Source organism: Dasypus novemcinctus, chromosome 19 (genome assembly GCF_030445035.2).
Source record: "Dasypus novemcinctus isolate mDasNov1 chromosome 19, mDasNov1.1.hap2, whole genome shotgun sequence".
Classification (NCBI taxonomy): Eukaryota; Metazoa; Chordata; class Mammalia; order Cingulata; family Dasypodidae; genus Dasypus; species Dasypus novemcinctus.
In genome coordinates, this window is record NC_080691.1 from 20,181,808 (window position 1) to 20,206,624 (window position 24,817).

The 24,817-nt window shown below is 42.0% G+C and overlaps 1 protein-coding gene across 1 annotated transcript; it reads right to left on the reverse strand.

Annotated features, from left to right (window-relative positions):
- Positions 1-1,712: 1,712 nt before the first annotated feature.
- On the reverse strand, positions 1,713-24,817 carry ANAPC7 (anaphase promoting complex subunit 7). Its single transcript, XM_004475487.4, is given in 12 exon segments — positions 1,713-2,548; positions 4,165-4,315; positions 5,209-5,433; positions 8,166-8,362; positions 8,901-9,018; positions 10,600-10,742; positions 11,504-11,657; positions 12,370-12,481; positions 15,957-16,076; positions 20,167-20,353; positions 24,605-24,757; positions 24,759-24,817. Coding segments are annotated over 12 exon segments (1,794 nt in total). The 5' UTR covers positions 24,803-24,817; the 3' UTR covers positions 1,713-2,358.

The window sequence follows — 24,817 nt, forward strand, 5'->3', positions numbered from 1 at the left end:
ACCCAAGTGGTGGGAATGAGGTTTTCAAAGGGTACCAGGCTGAATGCTTTACAGGTTCATTCAATCCTCACCCTAGGACGCAGATGAGGAAACGGAGGCCCAGGGCTCTTTCCCAAATGGAAGAGCAGGCAGGGGCTATGAGCACCCAGACTGGTCTGACTCCCAAGCCTATGCTACTAACAGTCTGAAAGGAGAAATTTTAGGTTATCAGTTAAAGCATCCCCACATTGGCCATGAGCATAACACCAGACACCAAGAGGCACCTGTGAGTTTCTGGAAGGCTGTGCCTTGTCAGGTCACTGGGTCTCTCTGTGGGTGGCACAATGGGATCTTGACTGGGTTGGGTAGCCAGATTCTCATCACTCTTCAAGTCTGCTTCGTGGGACTCCCTGCCCTTGGGAGGTTTTTTGGCTTGGTTAACAAGTCAGAATGTGACAACAGCAGTGCCTAATGAGATCCTGGAAGTCAGACTCCTCTCATTCTTTGAATCAGACCCAGTGTTTTTCCCAGTGTTTTTTTTTTTTTTTCAGTACTACAGGAGGCCCTCTCCCAAAAGGTCTTTACCTCCGGCCCTTCAGGGCAGAAATGCTGGAGCTGCCAGTAGGTGGGCCCAAAGGGATCCAGTTCAGGGTACCGCTGGATGGAGGGGCTTGGGTAGACAGGCCAGGCTGGCCCAACAGAGCTGAGGGCCACACCAGGGAAAAGGGAGCCTGAGCGTGCCAGTAGGAAGGTACATGCAGGGCCTGGGCTCTGAGCACCATCCTGCCACAGAGATTTTATAATCTCAGGGTCACTGTGGGTGAGCCCAACATGAAACGAGACTGGGAAAGTGCGCTGGCTTTACAGCCCAGTCAGGGGGTGGCAAAGAATTTTCACCTTTTCTCCCAGTGGACTTGGCTGGCAACAGCTGCTCAGGACCAAGCTGAGCAAGCAGCGAGGCTGTACCTGGACAAGAACTGTGGGATCAATAAGCAAACGTCTTCTGGTAGCGAGTAATGAACACTGCATGTTCACTTGGCGAGGCCTACTGGACTCTAGAAATTGCTCAGTGATTAAGTGTGCTACAAAGGCTTTGGATCTCACACTGAAAGACAGTATACCAGGAACATTTTGTCCATTTAAAATTCAGCAATTCTGAGATGTTTTGCGCTCTTAAACTGTTACATCATCTTTATACTTATGGATTTAACTTCCCATTTACATCAAATTCACATTTTGTACCACCTTTTAACTGTATTTGAATGATGTGGGGTTTTTAACTGGGGCATCCATTCCCCACTATCTTCACCCCCAGATAATCAGGAGTTAAATTGTATACTCAAAGGGCACCCACCCCTTAAAAAAAGTGGGTGAGTAGTCTCCAGACCACCCACAACCACCTGGGTGAAAAGTATCCAGACCACCCACAACCACCCACAGTATGAGACTCCAGGTTGACCCAACCCATTGCAAATGTTGAAACCTGACACCAACCCCCAACCCCCAGAGGAGGAGCCTGAAGATTTAGAATCCAAGACTGTCAGGTCCCAGGGAAATGTACCCAAAATGCAAATGGATAAAACAGCCCTGTGTTACCCTTCACTGCTCCCAACACAGTGGGAAGGAAAGGGAGAATATGTATGGCAAGTAATTCTGAGGCGGAACCAAAGAAACCAAAAAATAAAAACTAAAAGTCTATAAAAGGGCTTCCATTCTGATCAATGCAATACCACTACTGTACAAAAAACAGTTTTATTAGTTAATTGTCCCAAGTGCACTTTTGATCATGTTCCAGGTCACAGCTGGTTTCTCAGATCTGGCCCAGGCTCATCAGCAAGTTACCAGATTAGCAAATAAGAAAATTGTTCTGCAAAATAGCAACTGTCAGTTTAGGGTATGACTAACGTTGCAGAAGGAAGCAAAGTTACTAGGGAAGTTTTGGACAGCATAGAACCATTACTTAGGGAACAGGAAACGCCTTCGGTAAAGGTCAGCCCATACTGCCATCTGACCAGGGAGCAGACCCTCTTGCTGAGATGACAGGTCACTTTTAAAATTCATTTGCAGCATCACAGACAAAATGCTTGTCTATTCCTCAAGCTTTCAGATTTAGAAATTAGTTATAAAATGTACTCTTTGTCCCAGAAGCCCCAACATGTTTGTGAGCCTCACAGAGTGCTCCCTCTATCCTCCCTGGCAAGACAAGGGAGGATGGAAACACACAGTCAGACTCAGTTTGAAAACTGAAGTCACTACTACAAATACAGAACGAGGGGCAGAGACCCCTGCTGCAATCCCATGCTGCAATCGTGTCCTCCCAGAGCGCGGGCTCCTAGAGGTCTTTCAGTCCACCAGGCAATGCTCAGAGCAGGGCAGGCCTCACTGCATGCCGAACCACTGCTCCTGGTCAGCCCACTGGGCCGCCTCACTGTCGCTGCCCTCCAGGTCCCCTTCTTCCCCACTCCCTTCCATGTCGTCCACATCCTCCTCCTGAGTGGCATCCGTGGGACTCTCCTCCTTCTCCATCTTCTGCATGCCCTCTAGAGACTTCTGGTCATTGGGGTCCAAACTAGGGGACAACAAAACAAAGGAGAGGCCTGAATCTCTGCCTTGCTTTTTCCTGGCTGATTCGTCATCTCCCTGGCATGGCAGTGAAATGACCATACAGTCATAGAGAACTGCTAAAGCCTGGCCTCTCCAAACAACACCGGGTTCCACAGGCTAGACAGAGACCGCTACTAGAAGAGTAAAAGGCTTCCTTACCTTATTTGTAGAATTCACTACTTTTTGTACCTACTACCCCTAGCATTCTGCTAGAGGAACCTACCAGATAGCACAAATGAAAAAACAGCAAACATTAATAGAAAAATTCAAATGTAATCTTTAAATACTAGGTTTTTGAGCTATGTGATTACAAAAGTTATTTTAGTGAGTAAAATTGTTCCATGTTATGACATTAAACATAGCAGTACTTCAGTAGAATATCAGAAGCATCACATTATATCATGGAACAGGATTTGTAAACACTGAAGTTAGACCCCTGAGCCCCAAAGCATTCAAGTTTAGCAGCTAACATCATTACATGTGCCGAAAGTTTAGAGGCCCCAAGATCATTTATTTGGTTCCTAAGCACTCTTTCCTGTGGCCTTCATGACCCTTACCATGCCATGTCCAATTCCTAGTAAATCCAGCCTCTAATCAAAGTCTGACATTTTACTTAGCACTTGCTTGTGGCCTTCCAAAAAGTGGATAAAGAACAATGTTCATATCTATTACTACTTACATAACTGTATATTAACTTCTAACATCCCTGAAATGTTCCATACAGATCTCTCCACACACCCAAGACTCCCTGCCCCCTGACCTTCTACAGACTGCATTAAAGCACTTAGCACATGGTACCAGTTTGCACAGATGACCCCCCAGGACTGTGATCTCCCAGATCACAGCATTCCCAGTGGTTACTGAGAGGCCAGGCACACAAGTGGTACACCACTAATAAATAAGAAATGAATGTAATCAGATCGATTAAACACCTCTATCATGACCTTATGGACACACAGACAACCCTCAAAAAAAATCACTTCTATGTTAAGTAGTGATAATGCCACTATTTATTAAGTATTTACTATGTACCAGGCACAGTGCTAAGAGCTTCACATGGAATAATTATTTAATCCTTGTTTAGTCATTTAATACCTAATAAGATAGGTAGATAGACAATGAAATTTGTTACTAACTTGCCCAAGATAATAGTAAATAGGTGGTGAAGGAAGAATTCAAACTTCAGAGCTCAAGTTCTTCACTATAGTGGGTAAAAACATGGAAAGTACTTACAATACTTTAATTTTTAAAAGCAGAATATAAAATATATACTACTTATAACCCTATAAAAATATGTACATATGTGGACAAGGGCAAGAAGACAGATGATTTATATAAATGAAAACATGTTATAGTGGTTTGGGTTGATTATGAGTGAGACTTCTTTAATGTTGCCAATATACTTTAAGAAAAAATATTTAGAAATCATGAATTCACAAGTAACTCTTCTATCATTACTATTATTCTTTTTTCAATTCTGGGCACAAACTCTGTGTGTTTCCAGAACTTCTGTTACATAGTTCTACTGCCTCCTCTAACCCTCCTCAATGACCTACCCGCCGTGGAAGGCTAAGTGCCTACCTTAGTGCTATACTATACTGGTCCATTGCTTCCTGATACTCATTGACAGCTACAAGGAAATCTCCTAGGATCCGGTGCAAGACACAGTCGCTCTGATTAGCTAGTGCATTTCTCAGCAAAGCAATTCCATCTTCATATTTCTGTTCTCTGCCTAAAAAGAAAAAAAAAAATCTCATTTTCCTACTATGCTTTTTGTTTTGTTTTGAGGTACTAGGATCAGGGATTGAACCTGGGACCTCACCTGTACATGGAAGCTGGTGCTCAACCACTAAGCCACATCAGCTCCCCTGAGTTGTTTTTTTCATTTGTTTGCTTATTTGGTTCTTTTTTTTGTTTTTAGGAGACACCAGGGACCAAACCCCAGACCTTCCATGTGGAAAGCAGGTGCTCAACTGCTTGAGCCACATCCATTTCCCTTACTTAACACTTTGAAAATATACTCCCATCTCAAGTTATATACACATTAACTGCCATGATGATTACTATCTGACACTCTATTTGTAGAAGTCAAGAGAAGACTGGTGATGTAGGAAGTGAGAGTAAACTCATCTGAATTCCTATTCTATTAGGAAATCTGCAGTTTGAGTTCTGATTTTTAAAATATATTCAGTCTTAGTTCAAAGGAAAATCCAAAACGCATTTTATTTGCCAAACAAGACCAAATCTAGAAGTTGATTATAATTGGGACTAAAAAAAAAAAAGGATAAAAGGGAAGTCAAAACAGAATCCAAATGGCTCAAAATAGTTCCAAGTGGCTAAAACCAGTTTTATTCAACCCAAACTAGTTTAGGACACCTAAAACCAGACCAAATGAGCTGAACAGGTACCAACTAACTGTATCTAGTTGTGATATTCCAAAAAGTTAAAACTGGCCACTACCAATCCAAGCAGACAGCTTCATTTGGTTGTACTATACATATAAACCAATTTAAGGAGGCTGCAAAAGGCACCTGTCTAACCATTTGTAACCAGCCAGGACTGGGGAATCCAAATGCAATCAGGATTTATTAACAATGAACAGTTGAGAAAATAAGATACACTTACTAAGAAGTTCTGCCTTTTTCACCACAGCTTTAATGTAATCTGGCCTTTGGGTGAGGGCTTTATCTAATAAAGTTTTGGCTTTCTCCTGTGTGACTGGATCTTCGAGACAAACAGTGGCTAAAAGGGTAAGGGTTTGTGCATTTGCTCCCAGAGTTTTATAAACATTGTTAGCCATCACCATTGCTTCACGGATACTGTTGGAGGCTAGGTAACATTCGATGAGACCTGAAAAAATAAAGCACAGAAAAGAAGTTCAACCATATTACCATTCCAAGCCATGCTTCTACTCTGACAGTCTTTTGAATTGCAATCCTTCAAATTTTCAACAAACATCAGGCCAAAGTGATAGTGAGATTAGACTGGAGGGTTATGCTGATGGAACAGCTAAGATGTTTTCTTCTCAGGAGCACCTGATGAATGTGGAAAAAGCTTGTATTGCACAAAGGCACTTTCAGTTAGATAAAGGAGCAAATATGCCTAAGTAAACCTCAGCATGAAGTCTACCCACCCGAATTCAGAGGCACATGCTTGACACTAATTATTACTGTGTCCTATGGTGAGATTAAAGTAGCAAAGGACGATATTTCCAACAAAACCTAAGGTTTTGTTGCCACGTGGCCATCAATGAACTAGTAATCTCCAGATGAGTTCATTCACCTTTATGCTGGATTAAAAGGGGGAAGGGCTCCTAAAGTCCAAACTACAAATTATTTCTACAGAGTAAAAGGCCCTATTGTCAAGCAACCTAGGGAGAAAGAAAGCTTTTTCATTTGGAAAATAGAAGTTAACTCAAATGGCACTTGATGTGGCTTTCAGGTTTACATCTCAGACCCCTTAAACTAGCTGGAAAGCACTTAATTCAGATGCCTTTTCGCACCCACAGCAAGATGCCCTATGGGGTCACATCAAGTAGCGTCAACACTCAGCTATTCATTACAAGAAAGGGGAACAGAGAAGGAACTTTTTGGCACAAAGCACTCATCAAAACAGAAAAACAGCTTCAATCCCAAACCCACACAATCCCTGGCAGATTTTCTCTGCATACTCCTCCAACCTAGCACAGCATTTATAACATTCATGCACATTCAACAACACACTATGATTACTTAACCAGAAATTACCTCATTCTTAAGGGTAACGTATTAGATTCAGAATAAGGTTGTTTGTAACTACTTATTGAGGAGTTTTACTTCCCTGCTAAAGGCACACTGGAATTTAAGAAGGAAATGGAGAAAGAGTACAATGCACTCCATGAGTAAAGGATAGAAGCTCTGCTAAAGGTTGCAGGAAGCACGGGAGGGCATAACTAGATTCACTGTGATACAAAATCTCCAAAAAGCAGCTTGAGTGAAGGCAGCTCCCAAAGGCTCACTGGCCAACTGGACATCGTCCTCTGCCCCATCAACTCTATCCTCCTTTCCAAGCACTGTGGTAGTGGTTTATCTGACTGTATGACTAGATTCTTGTCAGAAAGACATGCAGGGAATGGAATTATTGTGAGAAAAGCAGCTGGGAGGGTAGGGAAATTTCATGATCAAGAATTTAACATGAAATCAAAATCTTAGTGCTCTGTTGGCTATATAAGCAGATTTGTTCTTTACCTCATCTTCCAAATTCTATTTCTCAAATTTGAACTCATCTTCCTGTGAAGAGCAAATCACTCCTAGACTCCTAGGTTTATTTTTAAATTCTTATAAAAATATGCACTGGAGGAACTGCATCTTGTAAGATCTATTTTAACATCTGTGACTGACTCACCAAATGTTGTTGAAGCTGGCACAGTTCCTTTGAACTCCCTGGGTCAGTCACATGAACTTAAAATATTACATAATAAAACAAAGTTTGACCCTGACTGTGCCCACTTTAGAGGTCCCAAGGAACGGACTTCTGTTCCCACCACCAACACTCTTACTTTGATATGGAGTTACCCTATGAATAATCTCTGGTCCAAGAAGACAGTGAAAAAGAATAAAGAGGGAAGTGGATTTGGCCCAATGGATAGGGCGTTCGCCTACCACATGGGAGGTCCAAGGTTCAAAGCCCGGACCTCCTGACCCGTGTGGAGCTGGCCCATGCGCAGTGTTGATGCACACAAGGAGTACTGTGCCACGCAGGGTGTCCCCCGCATAGGGGAGCCCCATGAACAAGGAGTAGTACACCCTGTAAGGAGAGCTACCGAGCACGAAAAAAGTGCATCCTGCCCAGGAATGGCACCGCATGGAGAGCTGACTCAGCAAGATGAAAACAAAGAGACATGGATTTCGGGTGCTACTGACAAGAATATAAGCGGACAAAGAAGAACACGCAGTGAATGGACACAAAGAGCAGACAACTGGGGGGGGAGGGGGCAGGGAAGGGGAAAGAAACAAAAAATAAATCTTGGGAAAAAAAAAAAAGAATAAAGATATAACCAGGGAACAGGTGTAGCTCAGTGGCTGAGCACCTGCTTTGCATGTATGAGGTCCCGGGTTCAATCCCTAGTACGTACATATGTACACACATACATATGTAAATAAATAACAAAGTGATCCAACACAGTGCCTGACACAGAGATAGTCACAATAAGAGGGCCACATTTGGGGGGGGTGGACAAAACTACCTCATCTACCCCCTCAGCAAGAAAGCAAGTAAAAAAAAATAAAAAAACAAGAAAAGATGGATTCTGGAAATTTTTTGGACTAAAAATCAAGTGATAGGCCTAAATGAATTTAATTGCTTAATTCAGCAGTTTCCAAACTCATCTGCAGTATGTCATTCATTACCTGGAATCTTTACAAATTACTGATACCAAGCCTCCCAATTCCAAACATTTGATTTAGAAGCTCATTTTCAAAAGCTTCCCAGATTGCTCTAAAGTACAACAAAGTTTGGAAACCACTGGCCTAATGAACCCTTCAATTTCAGTGCTGTCACCACACCTACAGATTCACACTACTCACATATATTTCCTATCTTACCTTCGTAACAATCTAAGCGACAAGGTGCAAGCCGTATGGCCTCCCGAAAGTGGATTATTGCTTCTTGGACTCTGCCCATATTCCTAAGTGCTGCTCCCTTAAGTAGCAAAGCTTGAACACTGTTACTGTTCAGCTGAATGGCCTTGGCTCCTAAATAGAGGGCCCGGGAGTAACGTTTGCTATAGAAGCTATGACACCTGGAGGAATAAACAACCAAAAGTTATCTGAGAAAAGACTATGAAGAAACTTCATCCAAAAAAAATAAAAAAGAAGACCCTACATCTTATACATATTTACATCTTTAGATTAAGATATCACTGAAACAGCAAAACAAAATAAATTCTACTAAATATTTATTTTAAACGGGGAAATCTTGCTATGGAAGGGAAAACTTAAGAAAAAAACCTGATAAATTGGATGTAAGTTATTGGACAGACATTCAAGGAGTTTTTAAAACCAGGTCGGTAACAAAGCAGCATTTGTTTGCCCTGCTCATTGATGGCTTACTATGAGCAGGCTCAGTGCTAAGCACGATGCAGTCACTATCTCAATTAAAACCCCTATAAAGTAGGAGTTAGTATTTCATTTTTCAAAGGACAAAACAGACTGAGAGAGATAAATAATGCATCCAAAGACATAGGTTATTATTTGAATCCAGGTCTGATTACTTTTGAAACCACAATTTCCCAAAGAATCTAATGAAAACCAGGGAGAAAAGGGGATGGTAAATCATACCCAGAGACCACCCAGGGTTCTGCATGCTGATCAGAAATATTGAAAAGACGGCAGCCAAGATTCTCCACATCCTCCAGCCGCCCTTCTCGGGCCAGGAGGTAGCCATATACATCCATTCCTAAGAAGGAAAGACACACTAAGAGGCTCTATAAACAAAGCAGCAGGGATCCTACATAAAAAAGCAGCAACTAGAACGTGTCCCAGGCCCCAGCTCTGACAGAGTCTAAACCCTTTCTACCATTAGGGGCACACTGGACTAGTACTTTTAATTTTCTACAAAATGACTATTAAAAAGGAAAAACCCATTTTAAAAAAAGAGAGGGAAAAAAAGCAGGGGAGCAGAAGGACCTACCTCACAATTTGAAAACATGTTATTATTAGGTACTGTTTGTCCCTATACCCTGTGGCGTGATAAACAACTATCCTAACTCATAACCAGAAAAGATCCAAAAAAGGCATCAAATGAGTTCTCTTTTCCAAGAGCTCCAGGCAGTCAGGAGTACACATTTAATGTGCTAAAAATGCTAGTCAGTCTCAGAAAATGTTGGCCTATTTCAGAAAAAGGCATGAAGCTCTTTCTGGAATCTATTTCATTTAAAATCATCCTCTTCATTCTCACTCGCTTCCAAAAATGTTCTATGAATGGGAGCAGATGTGGCTCAAGCAGTTGAGTGCCTACTTCCCACATAGGAGGTTCCAGGTTCGGTTCCCAGTACCTCTCAAAGGAAAACAAAAAACAAAGCAGAAGAGCAAAAACAATGAGCAAACAGACAAGGGAGCCATCTCGGTGTGTGTGTGTGTGAGTGAGTGAGAGAGAAATGTTCTATGAAAAGGGCTCCATGCTCTCTGTGTCACCAGTTCTTGCCACAATTCTCCTCCATTCCTTGCTGTCCCCCAAGTTTGGGTCTGAGCTTCCAATTCTCAGTTGCCTACTGTCAAGCTAGTATTTCTTAAAACGAAATCTTCATCATGGGTGAATGTAGGCTGAAGAAGAGCAATCTTTCTGGATCTGCTTCTTCATCTAGATGCTTGTGGAGGTCCCCTCCCTGCTCTGTTACTCTCTTGGTTTAAGAGCCTACAAGACCGGTTATGCCCCGAGGCCACATTTTTATGATGGCTTTTTCTGGTCTTTTACAAACAGACTTCAGCCTATCTGTCCAACCTGAATTCCCACTATTCCTTAGCCCAACCCTCCTACTGCTCACTGCCAGTCACCAATAGCCATCCTTTGCACGGCTTACTCCTTCAGCTGCACTCTTTTTTCTAAATACCTCCTTTAATCATCTTATCCCTTTCTTGGTATCCCTCAGTATGCCCTTTTAACTGTACTAAGGACCCAGTAAAACAAAATTCCCTAAAAGGATATTAATGGATCTGGGGAGGCCATCCAAATCCTCAGTCAGGCACATCATAAATTTATAAATCACAAGTAGGGGCTATGACTTCCCAAAAGAAAAAACCTAAGTAATGATCTGTGGGGAGACAACACATCAATTCAAACTAAAACAACTGCTCAAAATGGGATCACATAAGTGTTAGAGATGTGTCAGGATCTTCAAAAAAAATTATAACAGGCTACTGTAGTAAGTTTTACAAAATATTTCTATGAATATCAGGAGTCTATGCTGCATTTTCTCCCTATCATCTCTGATCTGACCCTCTGTAGCCACTCCCACCCTGCCCCAAGAATTATACTCACCTTTTATCAGATAAGGATCCAACATCTGTGCCTGTTCAAACTTGAGGACAGAGTTTTTATTGTCTCCAGCTCTGAAGTATAGATCTGCTAAACTTCCCAGTAGCTCCACATTATCTCGCAATAATGATTTTTTCTCTAGTGAACTTGAAGACATTAAATAATGAACCTTAAAATCTATTATAAACTCTATCAGTTGTTGAATGTGAGTGATGGGCATATGGACATTATTATCTTTTGTGTATGTTTGAAATTCTTCTTATTTAAAAAAAGTTTAAAGAGACTTTTGTGTAATTTAGATTTTCTTAATCTGAGTTTACGCCTTTTTAAAAAAAGTTATATAGGATAGCAAATATACAGAATAAAGGAAAACTCTTACACTTTCTTGAAGAAAGGACAGTATGGTTGTAGTTTCTCAAAGAACACTATACACTAAATCATGTTAAATGTAACGTCATTCACAAGTGACAGTTACCTGAACTGGATGACTTTGCCTAACACAAATCCCAGTCTCTTGTCCTTGGGCTTTACCTAACTAAAAAGAAAATTACATTCCCATGAGGTAAACTAGGCCAGTTACTGCCATGAACTATCCTTCTGGGGCATCCAAACAGGTTTCACTCCAGGCTCAAACATGACATACTAAGGAAGTCTGCATGCAAGGGTTATACTCCTGTTTCAAATACAGAGCTGAACTCAATTCGATTTTACACTTTTAACAGGTCCCCAGCAGAGATTATTACAATTGGGACCATTCGATACACTCAAAGGCTAACAAAGGCCAGTGACAGGTGGCTGTAACACCAAGAAATAAGGATCTTGTTTTTCTGTTTTGTTAATTTAAACACATTAAACCTCCAGTAAGGAAAGGGCCTCAAGAATACCAAATTAACTCTGTGGCTCTCACCAGATGGTATTGATTGCTCTTGAGTTGTCACCAGTGTGCACAAAAGCATATGCTTTGATCCACACAGAGAGCCAATCCAAGTTAGGCACAGTCTGGATCACGTTCATTGTCATCGATGCCACCTCTGCACCTTTTACTGAAAGGGACAACAAACCTAAGCCAAAGAAAATTGGGAGAAAGTGAGGGAAACAACTCAAGAAGAAACAAGCTACACTTTCCCTAGGCTACAATTACAACCCTTTTACTATTCTAAGAAAGATGCATATGACAGAACAAACACCAATTAATATTTCTTGGTCAGTGAGGAATATATGATAATCCTCTCAACATGAGCCATGGGTAATTTTTAAAAAAATAAAGCTATTCTAGGTTAGCGGACTTGGCCCAGTGGTTAGGGCGTCCATCTACCATGTGGGAGGTCCGCGGTTCAAACCCCGGGCCTCCTTGACCAGTGTGGAGCTGGCCATGCGCAGTGCTCATGCGCGCAAGGAGTGCCCTGCCACGCAGGGGTGTCCCCCGCGTAGGGGAGCCCCATGCGCAAGGAGTGCACCCCATAAGAAGAGCCGCCCAGTGCGAAAGGAAGTTCAGCCTGCCTAAGAATGGCGCTGCACGCACGGAGAGCTGACACAACAAGATGACGCAACAAAAAGAAACACAGATTCCCGTGCCGCTGACAACAACAGAAGCGAACAAAGAAGACGCAGCAAATAGACACAGAGAACAGCCAACCGGGGCGGGGGGAGGAGTAAAAAATAAATAAATAAATCTTTTTTTAAAAAAAGCTATTCTAATGCATAGCCAAGATTGAGAACTACTATCTTAAGACCAGAAATATGCCACAAAAAGAGGGAAAAAAGAATCTATACCTAAAATGGCATCAAGGGCTAATGGGCACTGCCTCAGAACTTCCTTATAACTAGTGACAGAAGGGCGCTCCTGTCCAGCCTTCTTGTAAAGGTTTGCCAACATCATGTTTATCTGTAATAAACAAAGACAAAAGACAGTAAGATAAGTGTATACTGCAAAGGAAATATCTCACCATGAAAAAGTCCTGATTTTCATTACCAGCTACTACTCTACTTTTTACTGGAAAATCTACCCATAGCTCCATTCATAAAAACAAAGAAAAAATTACTACCCTTACCTTACCTAGATCCTCCCAATTCTAACAGCAAAATCAATTACCCTATCACTTAAAAAACCAAAAGGTCCAGTAATATCTGGACCAAAGATGATGCCTCTGGAATGGGAATAACATTCATTTGAACAATGTTATAGAATTCTAATTATCTTTATTCTTTCTTGATCTCAAGACAGCAGTTGAACTACTCCACAACTGTTCTCAAGTTTACAGGTCTTAAATGCAATTAATATCAAGGCATAAGAAAATGAGGAACTCCAGACAAAGCTAGGTAAGAAGGATCAAATGAATTATCCCCGAAAAGGAAATGATAGATACATAATGAAATACTTGGCTTCTCTCTGACAATTAGTCTACTAGACTTCAGCCTTACTAATGCTTAAAGCTTTGACTCACAGGTACTATCTGACTCATTAGAGGACGCTACAAAAATTAAGATTCTTACTGACCTACAGAGGTTGACAATGACCCAGAGATTAGCTGTACTATTTTAAGTGCACGTATCTGCATTTTTAAAATATGTAATTTAGTAAAAGCTCTATAAAAATAATCCTTCCTAAAAACACAACAGGGAAAATTTGAGAAAGCCTAAAAGTTCCAAAGAATGTAGAGGTTACAGAAAGAAATGAATGACCTTAATAGTACAAAGAGAAAAACACAATATTTCTATTTAAAATTAGTAGGTTTTATTTTATTTTATTTTATTTTTTAAGATTTATTTTTATTTATTTAATTCCCCTCCCCTCCGCCAGTTGTCTGTTTTCTGTGTCTTTTTGCTGCGTCTTGTTTCTTTGTCCGCTTCTGTTGTCGTCAGCAGCACGGGAAGTGTGGGCGGCGCCATTCCTCAGCAGGCTGCTCCCTCCTTCGCGCTGGGCAGCTCTCCTTATGGGTGCACTCCTTGCGCGTGGGGCTCCCTTGCGCGTGGGGCTCCCCTACGCGGGGGACACCCCTGTGTGGCACGGCACTCCTTGCACGCATCAGCACTGCGCATGGGCCAGCTCCACACGGGTCAAGGAGGCCCGGGGCTTAAACCGCGGGCCTCCCATGTGGTAGACGGACGCCCTAACCACTGGGCCAAAGTCTGTTTTCCTAAAATTAGTAGGTTTTAAATGTAACACAGCATTTGTCAGATTATTAACCCAAGGAATCAGTCAACATAAGAGCACAAAAGAAATCAATCCCCAATCTCTGCAACTGTCTGGCATAGTATACAATTTAAAACCCATATATCTACTCAAGAATGGTCCAGATTATAGATCTACAATATATAAAACAATCAGTATGACATTAATCCACACTAATTCAAACAATTAAAATAATGAAATACTAGAAATAAAATTATTTTTATCTGGTTCAGATTTTCCATTTTAGGCTATTTTGAAAATGTGACAGAAGGAACTTAAAGGAAAACCCCAGTATTGTGTTCATTAACTTGCAAAGAATAAAGGTGAAATTTGAGATGCTTTCTTGACTGATTGCTATTACAAATTATGACTGGACAATCTGTCCCAACAAATATAAAAAATTCGTTTAACTATGTGTCACTTTGAAAGAATGAATTTTGAGTAATGACTGGTGATAAAGTCTTTTTAAAACAGATCTGTATTTGGGGACATAATAAAGCCATATTTCACCAGTTAAAAACTCAGAAAATAAACAATTCCTTAATATCAGGAGATGCTTAAACATATCCTCATCAAGTTTAACTGGTTATTTTTATTTTTTAAAGATTTTTAAATTTATTTCTCTCCCTTTCCCCCCCGCCCCAGCTATGTTTTCTGTGTCCATTCACTGTGTGTTCTTCTGTGTCCATTTATATTGTCAGCAGCACCAGGAATCTGTGTCTCTTTTTGTTGTGTCATCTTGCTGCATCAGCTCTCCGTGTGTGTGGTGCCACTCCTGGGCAGACTGAACTTTCTTTCACGCCGGGTGGCTCTCCTTACCAGCGCACTCCTTGCGCATGGGGCTCCCCTACGCAGGGACACCCCTGCGTGGCAGGGCACTCCTTGCACGCATCAGCACTGCACGTGGGCCAGATCCACACGGGTCAAGGAGGCCCGGGGTTTGAAGCGCGGACCTCCCATGTGGTAGACGGACGCCCTAACCACTGGGCCAAGTCCGCTTCCCTATTATTCTTATTTTATAGGAAACTGCATCTCTTTTTTTTTTTTGTCATCTTGTTGCATCAGCTCTTCATGTGTGCGGTGCCACTCCTGGGTGGGCTATGCTTTTTTCATGCAGGGTGGCTCTCCTTGTGGGGTGCACTCCTTGCACGTGGGGCTCCCCTATGTGGGGGCACCTCTGCATGACATGACACTCCTTGTGTGTGGCAGCACTGCACATGGGCCAGCTTATCACATGGGTCAAGAGGCCCTGGGTGTCAAACCCTGGACCTCCTATATGGTAGATGGATGCTCTATCAGTTGAGCCCTTATATTTTTTAAGATTTATTTCATTTAATACCCCCCTTGCAGCTTGTTCTTTTCTTTGCTGTCTCTTCTCTGTGTCCATTCACTGCACGTTTTTTCTGTATCTGCTTGTCTCCCTTTGTTGTGTCATCTTGCTGTACCAGCTCTCCACAACTCACAGGCTGTCAGCTCTCCGTGGCGCATGGGCCAGCTTGCCTTCACAAGAAGGCCCCGGGATGTGAACCCAGGGCCTCCCATATAGCAGATGGGAGCCTAACTGATTGAGCCACAGTCGCTTCCCTTGTTTCCCCTTATTTTATAGATACAGGAAAAAAAGCAAAGCTTGGAGACTGGTCATGTGCCCACCACATTCACGCTGCACACAACTTGTACACCCTAAACTCAGACAAGAAGCCAGATCTTTTGATTCCAGCTAAAGTGTTTTTCTTCATTAATATATGGCCAAATGAAACACGAATGTAAATCCCACAAATAAATATAAAGGGCTCTTCTGGTCTTAATTTAAAAACAAAGTGATTTTAAAAACCACTGTCATTATCAAATGGGTTCAACTATGGAATGAAAAAAAAATTTTTTTTAAAGTGCTATTGCCACTTAAAAGTGTTTTACAAATCATTATTTCCTACAGTAAAAAACAGCAAAGAAAGCACGGGTAGTGTTCTTCAGCTACCATCCTCATTAACTGAATTTTCAAGGTCTCCTAAGAATGTCACTCTTCTATCTTTCTGAACCCATCCTACTCCTCACTCCATTAGCAGGGGAACAAAATGAGTCATAAAGTGTTGAGATGTACTCCTGGATGCACAGAAAAATTTGGGGTGGGGGGAGCAGAAATTGGGGGGCCAGGAAGAACAGAAACACAAAAATGGTTAATTCAACCTACCTTGGGAGTTCTTTGTCTTGAAGGGATCCCATCAAGTATAGCAATGGCATCTTTATCTTGTTTTAGCATTGTATAACATTCAGCCATTTTGTATTTCACTTCAATTTCAGATGGAAGACACTAAAAGGCAATGAAAGCACCTCTTCAAAATATTTTAACAGTAGGTAGCTCCTCAAAAGACTAAACAACACATTTTTACCATGTAACCCAGCAATTCCATTCCTCAGTATATACCCAAGAAAAATGAAAACATAAACCCAAACAAAAAACTGTACTCAAATGTTCATAGTAGCATCAATAGTCAAAAAGAGAAAAAGCAGATATTCATCAATTGATGAAATGTAAGCAAAATGTGGAATGTCCACACAATAGACTATTATGTGGCAATAAAGAGGAAGTCATACATGCTACCATAAGGACAAATCTTAAAAACATTAAGCTAAATGAAAGCAGACAGACACAAAAGGCCCCATAGTATATGATTCCATTTATATGAAATATCCAGAATAGGCAATTCCAGAGAGACAGAAAGATCAATGATTGCCAGAGGAAAGGAGGCTAATGCACACAGCTTTTATTCGGGAAGGGAGGATCAAAATGTGCTGAAAGTAGACAATGATGATGGTTGTATAACCTTGTGAATGGTCACTATAAAAAGACTAATTATCTCTTATGTAAATTACATCAATTTTTTAAAAAAGCCTCCTTGAGGATTAAGTGTATTAATTCATATGATAGGGGAAGTGGATGTGGCTCAAGTGATAGAGCTTACATATGGGAGGACCTGGGTTTGATCCCTGGGGCTTCCTGGTGAAAAGGAAGAAGAGAAAGTGTGCCTGCACGGTGACCCAGTGCCCGTGAATGCCTGCACGGTGAGCCAGTGCCTGTGCAAGTAAGTCGCACAGCAAAATGATGATGCATCAAGACAGACAAAGGGAGTCAAGGTGAAGCACAGCAGAAATCAGGAACTGAGGTGGCACAATTTACAGGAAACTTCTCTCCCTATCAGAGGTCTCCAGGATCAAATCCTGGTGAATTCTAGAGGAGAGAAAATGAGAAGAGAAGACAACACAGACAGGAAAAACAGCAGGGCAGGAGGAGAGGAAGGGGAACAATAAACAAACCAGTAAATCTTAAAAAAAAAAAATTCATGATAGGTTTAGCATGCTGCTTAGCATATTGAAAGTTCAATAAATGTTATCTTTATGAATGATCCTGTCTGGATGATGATATATGAGACGTGCGTTCAGTGTAAGAAAATAAAACTTTTGAAAACAGAAAACAACAATAAAGTTGAGTATAGGCTTAAAAATAGAATGGAACTGCATTTTTTTTTTAATGTGGGAAAACACAAACTAAAAAAATATGACCTCTAATCTCACTTCCACTCTACTGACATTCTTTTCATTTATTTATTTTTTAAATATTTATTTCTCCCTACCCCTTCATTATTTGCATTTGCTATGTATGTCTGTTGTGTGCTGCTCTTTTTTTAGGAGGCACCAGGAGTTGAACCTGGGATCTCCCACGTGGGAGGGAGGCACTCCTCCACTCCCTGCTTTGTTGGGTCTCTCATTATGTTTTCCTCTGTGTGCCTCTTGATGCATCATCTTGTTGTGTCAACTTCCTACACCAGCCTGTTGCATCAGCTCGTTGTCTTGCTTGTCTTCTTTAAGAGGCACCGGGAACCAAACCTAGGACCTCCCATGTGGTAGGCTGGAGCTCAGTCACTTGAGCCACATCCACTTCCCCTCAAATTTCTCTTAAATATAAGTCAGCATGTGCATAAATATTTAAATTTAAAGGCAGATTCAATTAAAAAGTCAAAGCTCCTCTCCCTAAAGCCTTCCACCCTTAAACATATTTCCTTTACACACACAAAATCTTTCATATATATCTTCCAGATATTTTACACCTACATTAAGATACATTTATATATCCATATACCATCCCCTTTAAACAAAGAGCATTAAACATCCTGCTTTATACCTTATTAATACATACAGTTCTTTCCAAATCAGTATGCACACCTCTAGTAGCTCATTTTATATAGCTCCATGTTATTCCATCTTATGGCTGTATTATAATTTAACCAAACTTGTTTCAGTTTTGTTTTTTTTTTTAAGATTTCTCTCCCCTCCCCCACCCCTGTTGTCTGCTCTCTGTCCACTCACTGTATGTTCTTCTGAGTCTGCTTGTATTCTCACTGGGTGGCTCTGGGAACAGATCCTAGGACCTTCCAGAGTGGGAGAGAGGCAATCATTCTCTTGCGCCACCTCAGTTCCCTATCTGCTGCATCTCTTATGATCTCTTCCCTGTGTCTCTTTTTGTTGTGTCATCTTGCTGCATCAGCTCTCCACATGGGCCAGCACACCCGCGTGGGGCAATACTCTGCGCAAGCCAGCACTCCCCGCAGGCCAGCTTGCCATGTGCGCCAGCTTGCCTTCACCAGGAGGCCTTGGGCATTGAACTCTGGACCTCCTATATGGTAGATGGGAGCCCAATTGCTTGAGCCACATCAGCTTCCCAGTTTCTTACTATTTTTAACAGTTATGTAATGAGCAGCCTTAGGTCTCACCTTATTGACCTTCTGAGTCTATTGTTAGGGTTAATTTCTAACAATGGGATGTTTTGGTCAAATAGTAAGGACATTACAATTTTCCTTTCATTTATTAACCAATATTTATCAAGCAACCAAAATATCATGAATTCTTGGGAAGCAGATGTGGGTCAAACAATTGAGGTCCCACCTACCACACGGGAGGTCCACGGTTCGGTTCCCAGTGCCTCTTAAAGAAGACAGCAAGCTGGCATGAAGGGCAGGTGTGGCAAGCTGACACAAGGTGACATAACAAGAGACACAAGAAAAAACATAATGAGAGACACAACAAAACAGGGAGCAAAGGTTCCTAGTGCCTCCTAAAGAAGACGAGCAAGACAGTGAGCTGATGCCAACAGGCAGGTGTTGCAAGATGACACAACAAGAGACACAAGAAAAACTTAATGAGAGACACAACAAAAGCAGGGGATGGAAGTGGCTCACCGATCAGGCACTTCTTTCCCACACTGGAGGTCCTGGGTGCCTCCTAAAGAGACAAGGAAGATGAACAGACACAACAGGGTCAAACAACAAGGGGTTGGAGAAAAATAAATAAAATCTTAAAAAAATATATGTGTGTTTGTGTGTGTGTGTGTGTGTGTGTGTGTGTGTGTGTATATATATATATATATATATATATATATATATATATATATATATATAATGAATTTTTAAATTATTTCCCATAAATTTTCCCAGGTACTCAACAGTCCTAACAATTGAATGACATTTTAAAAGTTGTATTTCCACGGAAACTATAAGCATGCTTTACATTTTGAATTTACTTGTATAAAAGGGAGACAGGTTAGAATCCAGAAAATTCATGGTTCATTCCATTTTTATATTCATTCATCAAAAGTGAATTGTGGGGGGAAAAAAAAGTGAATTGTGGGAAGCGGATGTGGCTCAAGTAACTGGGCTCCCACCTACCATATGGGAGGTCCCAGGTTCGGTTCCCAGGGCCTCCTAAAGAGAAGACAAGCAGACACAAGAGAGTACACAGCAAAGCTACAAGAGAGCAGACAGCGAGCACAAGACAATGGGGGGGGGATAGTATATAAAAATAAATCTTTTAAAAAAATAAGTGAATTATGCTTTTTAAACCTTAATGCTTGATTAGACGCATTCTTGCATCTAAAGTGTATTTTTTTCTTCGCTCCTCCAGTCAGATCCCCCAAAATTACTTTTTTATTTTACCACCTTCTACATCTGATCAGCCATCTTCTAGATTCTTTCAGTCCCTCTCAAAATAATTTCACACTGGGAGCAGATATGGCTCAAGCAGTTGAGAGCCCGCCTTCCAAATGGGAGGTCCCAGGTTTGGTTCCCGGTGCCTCCTAAAGAAGACAGACAAACAAGGAGCAGACAACAAACAAAAAAAACAAAAACAAAAAAGCAGGGAGTGGATGTGGCTCAAGCAGATAAGCACCTGCCACCCACACGGGAGGTCCAGGATTCAGTTCAGTTCCCAGTGCCTCCTAAAGAAACAGATGAGCCCTCCTCCCCCACAAAAAAACCCAACAAGCAAACATCGAGCAAAAACAACGAGCAAACAAATATGAGGGAGGCATGGGGGGGGGGGCGGTATTTCATACTGCTATATCCAATTACCTGACTTTGTGGAATAGATGCAGAGTTTCCAGTTGAAGGTCTCACTTTTGAAGTTTTACTTAGGGCTTTCTTCTGCTGTAAAGCCATGGTATACTTACTCACAGCATTCCGATATTCTTTATCATGGAATAGAGAATCTGCATGATATACCAAAAGTTGGTACTTCTGAGATGGGGAGAATAATTCACTAGAAAAGAAAGAAAGTATACCCTCTACATGGGTTATTTTGAAATGATAAAAAACTCTCTTTAGGGTCCAAGAAAGCCTAGCACAAAGCCTTTTACAATGATAGTTTACAAAGAAGTCAACGTCCTTTATATTTTTATTTTTTATTTTATCTATCTTCAACATAAATGTTAGTCCATAAAGTAAGAAGCATGGGAGTCATATCTATGCCAATATGGCCTAGGGTATTATCTTATTTTGTTGTTTTAATATACTTGAATGTTTCCCTTAGTTATTATAAATGCATTGCATACCTATAAATCAAATCCAATACAGATATATAAAGGTAAAAATGCAATAAGTCTTTCCCTCCCCTCCTTTATCAAAGCCCTCTTGATTTAACAGTTTGATCTATATCTGTCCATAATCTCTTATGTTAACATCAAGTTTTTTTAGGAAATGGCTGAACATAAAGAGTTTTGGAAGGAAGTGAAAATCTTCAAATTTTGAAGAAAATGCCACACAGAAAGAGGATTAGCCTTGTTTGGTATAACTTATTTTTTTTAAATACAAAAGTAAATTTTATTAGGACTAGAGGTCTTATCTTTTTGAAACTCAAGAGGTTTAAGGACAATGTGTAAAGAAACCAATGTTTCAAACTTTTTCTTTAACCTTTAAGATTGTTCACAAGCACTGTAACTGCTTAGAAGGTGGCCACCATACTTAATGGAAAACTCATATTTTTTACATTTCAACCTCCCCCCCCCCCCCCCCCCGGCCCCATTACTACCCAAGTTAAGAGGAGCTTACATGCTTCTCTTTGATGGGTAGGAAGGTATAGCCCCTTAAAATAAAAGAGTGAAAGAACTCTAGAGACAGTTAATTTCTTACAAATGAAGGAATATTCAAGAATAGGTACCACAGAGACAGAAAGCAGATTAGAATTTGCCAAAACCTGGGGGGCGGAATTGGGAAAGACTGCTCAAGGAGTCATTCTTTTTAAATAAATGACACCAACTCCCTCAACTGGGTTTCTTTTTGGAATGTGGAGAATATTCTGGAATTGAGGTTGTCATGATGCATAACTTATAACCATATTAAAAACCACAGAATTGTATATTTAATACATATTTTACCATGTAAATTATACCTCAATTTAAAAAATCCTAAAAAAGGGATAAGTAGGCTAAACACTGGATATAGTTACAATGAAAATTTAAGGACAAAAAAGTACAGTCCAGAGGACTTAAGATTCCTTCTAACTCTGAGATTCTATGTATTTACTGAGAAATAAAGAACAAAATATTACTACACAGAGAAGTCATTCAGCTATTTATGTAATGTAACATACATTCCTACTTATACATGCAGAGATTATCTCTGGAATAATACACAAGAAATCTAATAGCTGTTGGCTCTAGAGAAGGGAAATGGTAAGGTGGGGTTCAGAAATCTTTCTGAATACCCCTTCTGTACTCTGATTTTATTTTATTTATTTATTTATTTTTTTTAAAGATTTATTTATTTATTTAATTTCCCCCCCTCCCCTGGTCGTCTGTTCTTGGTGTCTATTTGCTGCGTCTTGTTTCTTTGTCCGCTTCTGTTGTCGTCAGCGGCACGGGAAGTGTAGGCGGCGCCATTCCTGGGCAGGCTGCTCTTTCTTTTCACGCTGGGCGGCTTTCCTCACGGGCGCACTCCTTGCGCGTGGGCTCCCCCACGCGGGGGACACCCCTGCGTGGCAGGGCACTCCCTGCACGCATCAGCGCTGCACATGGCCAGCTCCACACGGGTCAAGGAGGCCCGGGGTTTGAACCGCGGACCTCCCATATGGTAGACGGACGCCCCAACCACTGGGCCAAAGTCCGTTTCCCTGATTTTATTTTTTTACCATGTACCACATATTCAATAAGAGAATTAAAATATATAAATCATAAAGGTCAGGGAAGCGGACTTGGCCCAGTGGATAGGGCATCCGTCTACCACATGGGAGGTCTGCGGTTCAAACGCCGGGCCTCCTTGACTGTGTGGAGCTGGCCCATGCACAGTGCTGATGTGCACAAGGAGTGCCCTGCCACACATGGGTGCCCCCGTGTAGGGGAGCCCCACATGCAAGGAGTGCACCCCGTAAGGAGAGCCGCCCAGCATGAAAGAAAGTTCAGCCTGCCCAAGAATGACACCGCACACACAGAGAGCTGACGCAAGATGACGCAATAAAGAGACACAGATTCTCATGTCACTGACAACAACAGAAGCAGACGAAAGAAGAACACACAACAAATGGATACACAGAACAGACAACTGGGGCGGGGGGTGGGGGAGAAGAACAAAAAATAAATCTTAAAAAAAAAAATGATAAAGGTCAGAACTTAAACTCCTACTGAAAGGAAAATGCCAGTCTAATTTAATATGAAGGAGCCTGGGCTATCTAAACTTAGTTTAGCCAGAGGATCAAACTCCTTTAACCTATCCTGTAACATCTTTAAGAACCAAGAATAAAGACTGAAGTGATGCATAAATCCCCAATGGTGGAAAACAAATGCCTTGGCAAATCACTGGAAACCAAACGAAAGGCTCCAGAATAAACACAGAAGGCTGAAAGAGACCAGGCCTCTTCACTGTCAACACTAAGTGGATGGTGGCAAAAAGATGAGCTTCACATAATGAGGTCCAAAACCACTAATGGATATGAAATGGGGAGCAGTGGCTGCACTGCAGGCACTTAGGGCCTTTTCTTGCTGACCTTAACAGCTACTAGATCAGGTCAACTCCAGTGGCTGCTCCCTAAACAGAAGATTCATGTACAATGTTATTTAGACTGTGGTAGGTCAGAAAAAGACTCTAAAGTCAGAGAGGGCCAAGGTCTAATCCTGGCTCTTCCACTTCCTAGAGGTGTGAACTTCGACAAGGAATTTCATCTCCCTGAGGTTGTAGCCACTACCTTATGACATTCAATAAGCATGTACATGCTTACTGCACACCAGGGACTCTGTTCGGTGATGAGGATACAGCAGTGACCACAATCCATGCGGCACCTGCCTTCATGGTCCTTACTGTCTAGCAGAGGAGACAGATCCAGATGAAATAAAACTTCATTAGATCCATGCTGTGCTTGGCTCTCCATTCTGTACCCATCAAATGCAATGAATGTACCACACTAATGAAAGAAGCTGTCCATGTGGGAGGAGTGGGGGGTGTGGGGAATGGGGTATGTGGGAACCTCTTATATTTTTTCAATGTAACATTTTGTGTGATCTATGTATCTTTAAATAATAATAATAATAATAAAAAGAAAAAAAAAACTTCATTAGGTGGTAAGAGTCCTGCAGAAAACATAAAAAAGGCAGTGGGGTAGAACAGGAACTATCCTGTGGTCAGAGAAGGGATCTCTAGAAGAGGTATCTGAGCTGAAACCTGAATGAGAAGCAGCTCTGAGGTGAGGACTCCAGACGGCAGGCACAGCCCAGGAATGAGAAGCAGCTCGGTGTGGTCACCTAAAAGAAAGAATAGCCACCGAGGCTGGAGTACAGTGAAGGGAGCATGCGGCATGAAATCGGAAAGAGACTACGATAGATAGGTGTTCGGTCTTACAGGCCATTGGATGGAATCTTTAAGTACACTGTAGGCTTTCAGGCAGGGGAGAGACCTGCACTCACGATTGGAATTGGCCCGTTGGTTCGTACGCAACGTGACTCCATAAACGGAAGCTCTGAAAACAAGGGCCATGCTAGTACATCTCGTGCAAGTCCTCGCAGGTGACAAAAGGGGCGCCACTCCCATCCATCAAGGGAGTCTCCCATATTCTGGGGAAACTCAAGGGAATAAATCAACTTTAAATGGAGACTAACGTATAAAAACCGAGGGGCCTCTCTGAGCAGAGGAAAGCGGGAAAACGTTTTCTGGGAAGGAGCCAGGAAACGACCCAGTCCAGCGACATGACAGCCGCTCTGCTCGGCGCCAGGTGCCTAAGAAAACGCTTCGCTCCTAACTTTTGGGGGCCCCCTCAACAGGGTCGTCCTCAGAGCCTCCTACCTTCCATTTCTCGCAGCTACCGCAACGTGCCCCGCAGGGAGCGTCCCAAAACCAGGCACAACGCAGATGCCTAGTAAACTCAGCTTGCACTCCTAAATCGGTTCGGACCCAAGAGGCCCTCGCTGACCAGTGAGCCTCACCGGGCCGGCGGCCCCTCCAGCCCGCCTGTCCCCAGGCCCCCCTCTGCGCCGGCTTCCAAACCCGCGCAGCTTTGTCCTCAGCCGCAGACCCAGCCTCAACTTACGGGTTGTTGTTACTCATGGTAAGTAACAAACTGCTGAGGAGCCGGACGTTGGAATGCAACCCCGCGGCTGCCATGTCCCGCACATGGTCTATCACATTCATCCTGACCCGCAAAGATGCGGAAAGCAGCACCAGCGGCACGAAGAGCCGGTAAAATCCTCAAAGAAGATCCCAAAATGGCAGCTTCTCCCGGGTCCATTGGGTCCACAGGCGG